This window comes from Dysidea avara, chromosome 6 (assembly GCF_963678975.1).
Source record: "Dysidea avara chromosome 6, odDysAvar1.4, whole genome shotgun sequence".
NCBI lineage: Eukaryota > Metazoa > Porifera > Demospongiae > Dictyoceratida > Dysideidae > Dysidea > Dysidea avara.
Window position 1 is genome coordinate 7,026,868 of NC_089277.1, and position 7,708 is coordinate 7,034,575.

The 7,708-nt window shown below is 42.7% G+C and overlaps 1 protein-coding gene across 1 annotated transcript; it reads right to left on the reverse strand.

Moving 5' to 3' along the window:
- Positions 1-339: 339 nt before the first annotated feature.
- On the reverse strand, positions 340-6,177 carry LOC136258484 (uncharacterized). The gene has a single exon (XM_066051798.1). The coding sequence runs from the start codon at positions 6,175-6,177 to the stop codon at positions 340-342; it is 5,838 nt and encodes a 1,945-aa protein (XP_065907870.1).
- Positions 6,178-7,708: the final 1,531 nt, after the last annotated feature.

A 7,708-nucleotide genomic window follows, 5' to 3' on the forward strand; every position in this document is an offset into this window, starting at 1 on the left:
CTGAACTCTCTACATGGTAGTTTCTTTGTAGCTGAACTCTCTACAATGTAACTTCTTCTAGCTGAACTCTCTACAGGTGACTTGTTTCTAGCTGATCTCTCTACAGGATGACTTGTTTCTAGCTGATCTCTGTTCAGGGTGACTTGTTCCTAGCTGAACTCTCTACAGGTGTCGCGGTAAGGACGTATCGGTTCGCCTTCAGGAAAGATTACCTCGGATTGGCTCGCCACGAGTGGATACAACTCTCAATACTCTAATTAAAGCCCTAAGTACCTGTTTGCATACGTCATACAATACATAATACATGCGCACAACACATTGCTACTATTAATAGGTCAGTCAATTCTCTACATCCTCCCGGGCGCGGTTGAGAGTATCCGCCCATTCAGATATTTGACGTAGTGCCTTCACGGCAGCTCTTCTTCTGGGGCCATCACTATGTATAGCTGGATTATCTCCTGACTCTGGTTGATCTGGCTTACTGTAAACAGTCTCAGTTGGAAGTTCTTCATTATCAGTGTTTGACACTTCTAAAGGATATAATTTAACAATTGGACGTGATGTCCTATGGTTGCCTATTCTGATATTTGCAGCACGAATGTAGCCATCCTTTCCTTGAATGAGGTCTTCTACGATTGCCAGTTTCCAATACAGTCTAGCTTTTTCATCATGGACTATCACTATGTCGCCTTTCTTAATGACTTGCTGGTTGTGTCCTGAAGATTTATGAAATTCCCTCAAAGAGGTGAGGTACTCACTGTTCCAACGCATCCAAAATTGCTTGATGACTTGTGTCTGTTTGTCTACCCGTTTCCTGATCATACTTGAAGTGAGGAGGTCTGGATCATCAGAATCATCTACATCTTCTAGATCATGGGGAATCATCTGCACTCTTCTACCATACAACAAATAGGATGGTGTGAGGGGTTCGGGATCTGAGAGATCAGAAGAAACATGGGTAAGAGGTCGATCATTCAACATTGCCTCCACTTCAACAATGATTGTTTCCAGCTGCTCCCGTGATATGTATGCTCGTCCCAATGTCTTCTTCACTGCTTGCTTCGTAAGTCCTATCATCCTTTCCCAGAAGCCCCCATACCATGGGGCTCGTTTGGGAATGAACTCCCAAGTAACATTCTGACGTTCCAATGTTTCTTTCAGAGTGTCTGATTGCAATAACTTCTGTATATCCTCCGCGGCGGCAAGAAATGTAGATGCGTTGTCGGAGATCATCTTGCGTGGTAGTGACTTTCTACTGGAAAACCTTCTAAAGGCCAGCAAGAATGTATCAACAGATAAATCACTTACTACTTCAAGGTGTACTGCTCTTGTTACCGCGCAAGTGAAAAGACAAATGTAGACTTTCTTCTCCTGTTGTCCTTCCTTGACAAATAAGGCTCCGGTAAAGTCCACAGCGGTGATGGTAAAGGGTGGAGCTTCAGTAACCCTGCTCTTTGGTAGCGGTGGTGGGTCTGGGGCTCTGTATGGCTTACCAATGAGCTTCCTGCAGGGAACACAGTGTCTCAATACACTCTTAACACACTGCCGTATTGCTGGTATCCAGAAAATCTGGCGTAGGGCAGTAACGGTTGTATTCACTCCTCCATGATACAAGTTCTTGTGAGTGTCCTTTACAATCAGTTTGGTGACGGGATGCTTCTTGGGTAGGAGGTAGGGAAACTTGCTAAGATCTGATATCGGTGCATTATGTATTCGTCCTCCACAATGGATTAACTTCTTGTCATCAATAAATAATGTAAGCTGTTTGACTAAGTGAGGACATTTGGAAGATGTTGAGGATGTCTTGAGCAGGTAAGCAAGTTCTTCTGGAAAACTACTGTGTATGATCAAACGTCTACGTGCATCAGACAATTCAGTTCTAGTAAGCAGACCAGAAAGTTTGGGGTTTAACTTGCGAAGATTGTGAATAAAGCGGTAGATGTAAGCAATGGTGCCCAACAGACGATTAATGTGACTGTACCATGAAGCATCAATGACTGTGAGTAGATTAGTTCGATCTTTCAATGAAGTCATGGTAGTGGAGGGTATAAATTCTGTAGCTTCAGTCACTACTAGATCAAGAACATTGATAGGTGTCCAGGTTGGCCAATTGGAAGTGTTCGACAACCATTGTGGACCATGTATCCATAATTCAGATGACGTCAATTGCTCTTTGGATATTCCCCTGGTAAGGAGATCTGCTGGGTTATCGGATGAGGGTGTAAATGACCAAACTGTTGAAGGAAAACTCTTCAGAATTTCAGTTACTTGTTGGTGTACAAAGGAGTTGGAATGACTACCATTGTTGATCCAATGGAGAACTATTTGACTATCCGTCCAGAGGTGTACTGGAATGAGGTGCTGACTGGCTGAAATTGAAGCTTGAACAAATTTTGCCACTTTGGTAGCAGTAACAGCAGCCATCAACTCCAGTTTAGGTAGAGTCAAAGCTTTGATGGGAGCTACACGGCTTTTGGACATGACAAATGAGATGTTGTTGTCACTGCAGAGATAAACAATAGCACCATATGCCTTAGTGCTGGCATCAGCAAACACATAAAGATGATCTATAACTTTGTCTGATAGGATAGGGAAGTAGGCTCTTGGAATAGTTATGTTAGAGAGCTCGAGGATGTCACTGCGTATTCGAACCCATTTCTCTTGAAGTTCTTCATGAAGTGGAGTGTCCCAGGATCGTTTCTGTTGCCATACTTCTTGTAGTAGTATCTTGGCACGGATAGTAACTGGAGTAGCCCATCCTAGAGGATCAAAGATTAATGATGAATCTTGAAGAACACTACGTTTGGTTATGATGTTACTTGAAGGCAGTGACTTGGGAGCCAGTGACATTGTATCTGTACATGTATTCCAGAGGAGACCAAGGATCTGGACAGTGGTATTGTGGTCGATGGTCTTATTGGCAGTAGCAATCTGTTGTAGTGTGATACTGTTTGATGCCCAAGACCTTAGGTTGAAATTAGCTTGTTGCATGAAGTTCCTTGCTTGTGTGTAGTATTCAAGGAGTTGAACCTCAGTGTCACACCCGGATATGATATTGTCGACATAGATATTGCGCTGAATGTCTTCGGAAACACATGAACGAAATGTGCGAAGGTGTAGATCAATAGTGGCATGTAACATGAATGGAGAACTGGCTGTGCCAAATGGAACAGATGTAAAACGAAAGGTCTGGAGTAAACTGTCAGGGTTCTCAGGTTGCACTGGCCACAAGAAACGAGTAAAATTTCTGTCATCTTCGTGTAATCTGACATGAAGAAAGGCCTTCTCAATGTCTGTTGACAGGGCATACTTGTGTAAACAAAAGCGCAACAGAATGGAACATAAATCATTCAAGAAAGGAGGTCCCACCTCTAGGCAATCACTCAGGCTTGCAGCAGAGGAGCTCTCACGGCAGCTACAGTCATATACAATGCGAATAGGAGTTGTTTGAGAGTCCTTCTTGACGGGATGGTGGGATAAGTAGTGTACTGACAGTTCAGGAGTAGAAAAGGAGTGAGTGTCATTGACCCTTTCAATAAAACCACGGCATTCCTGTTCCATTAGAATGTTGTCATACACTTTCAGTAATTGTGGATTTTGCCTTAACCTCGTGAGTAAACTGTTAGTTCTTCCCTTACAGATGTTGTAATTCGATGGTAGGTGTGGTTTGTCATCTTTCCATGGGAATTTGGCTGTATAAGTACCATCCGGTAGCTGATAGATGTTGTTAGATTGGTAGGATCTGAGAAAGCTGGAACCACATTCATGAGTGTCTGTACCACTGGCTTCTATTGACCAAAGCTGTTGCAAATCAATCTCCTCTGGTGTAGTGGTAAATTGAAGCAGGATAGACATTGGTAATTGGGTAGACGATAAAGGTAGAGGTCCAGATAAAAGATAGCCAAGTTGGGATTGCTGCGCTGTGGGACCGTTTCCTCTAATGATGTGGTCCTGTACAAATGACCAGTAATAGTCCACTCCAATTAGAATAGAGACTAAAAATTCGTCACTATCTGTAACAGGATTTGCAAGCTGCAGCCCTTTCAAATGTGGTAAGCTCTCTAATTCCACTACACAGGAATTCTGAATAGGAGAGGCTATCTGTGGAACTATGAGGACAGAAATAGGAACAAGATCCCCGGTAAGCGTCTGTATCTGGATAGTGGCTACTCCTAAAGTCTGAAATGATGGCGAGTCATTGCCAAATGAAGACAGAGCTACTTGTGTAGTGGTGGATGGCACAATGTTGAGTTTGTTAGCTAGTTCTGAACAAATAAATGAGCGTTGTGCTCCTTCGTCAAAAAGAATGTTGGCATTCAGGCATGTACCACCACCAATAACAGGAGCTATAGCAGTCTTGAGTAAACAAATAGTACGGTGGGAATCAGAAATGAGCAAGGATGTGACTGGTGTAGCATTAGTGGTAGGTGAAGGAATAGGTTGTGGCACAATAGGTTGATGAGTGATCTGAGGTATGGCCCTTGGTTCATCTGTTCTATGGTCACTGTTGCACAAGCTCGTATGATGTTTTCGCTTGCAGTTTCTACATCGAAATTTTGAATTACATTGTGAGACTTTATGCTTGGCAAGACAGTTATAGCACAAGCGACCTTGCTTCACAATCTCCAGTCGTCTTTGATGATCTTTTACAGTAGTGCACTGGTGAGCTGTATGGGGTCCCTTGCAATATACGCATGATGGTGCTGACTTAGGTTTGTTACCCTGAAGTTTGGAACTCACTACTAAGGCAGCTGTAGAATGGGGCTGAGACTTGTATAGATCATCGTTACCGGATTCTAGAATTCGAATTTCCTTCAGGATAGAACACATTAGCTGAGAAAATGTCCATTCTGAGGTAGTGGCTTCTCTTGCTAGATTCTGTCTGATCTCTTTTGGCAGCTTACCAAGAATAATAGGCACAATCAGGTCACCGTATGTTTCTTCAGATTTTCCCAGTAAGGAAGGGCCACGGGAGTGGCTCTCAATAGTATCATGAAACACACGCAGACTAGTCAGGTTGTTAGCTGGTCTTGGTATCTCAAGTAAAGCCTTCATGTGTGCAGCAGTCACCTTGTGAGGCTGACCAAAACGATCTTGTAAAATGGCTACTGCATGTGAATAGTTATGGTCAGTAAGGGGGAACCCTTCAATTGTCCTAGCTGCATCTCCTTCAAGCTGTGCCTTAAGATAATTGAACTTTTGTGCTCCTGTTAGATTGGGATTTAGATCAATTGCAGCTTGGAAGGAGTCCCAAAAGGTTAGCCAATGTAGAGGATTTCCTGAGAATGTTGGCAGGGTCAGTTTGGGTAACCTGCACATAGCAAACTGTTGGGATTGAGTGTGACCTGCTGCTCTTATTGGGTGTGTGGTTGATATGGTATTGATAGTGGGAATTCCAGCTAAGCTTGTAGAGTTGCTGAGTCTAAGGTTCTGTGTTGATAATGATGGCAATAACAGACTTGGGTCTCCTGCTAGACTAGATGATATAGGGCTGCCAGCATTCGTAACTGTTGGAATTAAGGGGGGAGGCCCTGAACCATAAACATAGCTGACAGATGTGAGTGAGATAGGTGAAGTCGAATGTGACGAGAATGAGTCTAGTGTTGGGAGTGTCAGTGACGAGGTTGGTACCAAACTACTAGGAGTTCCAAAACTAGCATTTACCACAGGTGCATAACTGATGGTGTTCATTACTGGTGTATCATGAGTAGTACATAACACTGGGGTGTCACTAGTGACAGTTGTAAAAGGCGTATCACAAGAACCAGTTGGAAATGTGCTAGTTATATCACTCACAACCTCCTTGTCTGGTCCTTGTATTGTAGCTTTACTTGATCCTTGCTGTGAGGGAGTAGCAGAACGATTTTCCCACTGGAATAGGTCCACACGTTTGTTTAACTCATTAACTTTCTCCGTTATGGTGTCCTGTAGCTCCTCTGAATCCATAATAGCTTCTTCTAACTCCGTAGATTCTTGTATCAGTTCGAAAATCTGTTCATCAAGTGCTACAATCTGCTCCTTCTTCTTCTCTAACTGAGTAACAGCGGTGTTTAAATAAGTGACGGCAAGTTCATCGAGTTCTGTGGCTAGAGTTTCTACCACTTTGCCAAAAATTTGTGTCACGTGGGAGCGGTATGCTCTTCGAGAAGTCCGTAGTCGAGTTAACCTTTCCATCATCGTAGTCCACTGAAAATAAATACAAACGGCAAACAACTATGAAGTGAATCGGGGTGCTTGCCTCTTCTGGCACCGTTAGTAGAGCCAATATGCCACGATGCCACAGCGTTTACGCCTGGGGTTATGAATCGGCTTCAATGGACGACAGAGTTCCTTCACAGCACCAGAGAATGTCGCGGTAAGGACGTATCGGTTCGCCTTCAGGAAAGATTACCTCGGATTGGCTTGCCACGAGTGGATACAACTCTCAATACTCTAATTAAAGCCCTAAGCACCTGTTTGCATACGTCATACAATACATAATACATGTGCACAACACATTGCTACTATTAATAGGTCAGTCAATTCTCTACAACAGGTGATTTGTTTGCAGCTGAACTCTCTTACATGGTGGTTTCTTTGTAGCTGAACTCTCTACAAAATGACTTCTTCTAGCTGATCTATCTACAGCATGACTTGTTTCTAACTGAACTCTCTACAGTGTGATCTGTTCATAGTGGAACTTTCTGCTGGGTGATTTGTTTGCAGCTAAACTCTTTGTATGATTGCTTCTTCGTAACTGAACTCTCTACAAGGTAACTTCTTGTAGTTGATCTCTCTATAGGATGACTTGTTTCTAACTGAACTCTCTACAGTGTGATCTGTTCATAGCGGAACTTTCTACTGGGTGATTTGTTTTCAGCTAAACTCTTTGCATGATTGTTTCTTTGTAATTGAACTCTCTACAAGGTAACTTCTTCTAGCTGATCTCTCTACAGGGCAATTTGTTTGTAGCTGAATTCTCTACAGGGTGATTTATTTGAGCTGAACTCTCTACATGATGGCTTCTTTGTAGCTGAACTCTCTATTAGGTACCTTCTTCTAGCTGATCTGACTACAGGGTGACTTGTTTGTAGCTGAATTCCCTACAGAATAACTTGCAATGTAATATAACTGAGTAAATTATACATGCAGCTGAATGCTTTATTAGGGTGACTGTTCTATTAGAGTATCTCGATCTCGCATTTGCTGCACGTAGTTGCCTTTCGAATCATAACTCAGTGATTTGTAATCCGATTCTTCTGTACTACTGCAAGAACTTTCTATGATGATTATTCCAGCTACATACTGATTTTCAGCTCGTTGCTCTAAGCGGTTTGCCTGGTAGACACGAAAACTAATAGTTTTTTATTCATAAAAATCGATCACGTAATTTTGACACAGGTTGGGTTTTGTATCATATCTCCATGGTCTTTATCCCGATTCATTTCAAACCACAAAAAGGCACTCCTACGATGGTTGCTCCATCTACATATCAATTTTCAACTGATTCCTCCAAGGGGTTTACCCTGTAGGCGTGACAGACCTTCGACCTTATTTTACACACATAATCGATCATAACTCCGTGAATGTTCATCGGATTCCTACCAAAGTTGGTACGGAGATCCGCCTTAATGAGCCCTTTAAGTGTGCCAAATGTCAGCCCAATCCGAGCACGCATTCGTGTTTTATGGCGAATTTTGCGAAGTGTGCGAAATGAAGATGAAGAAGA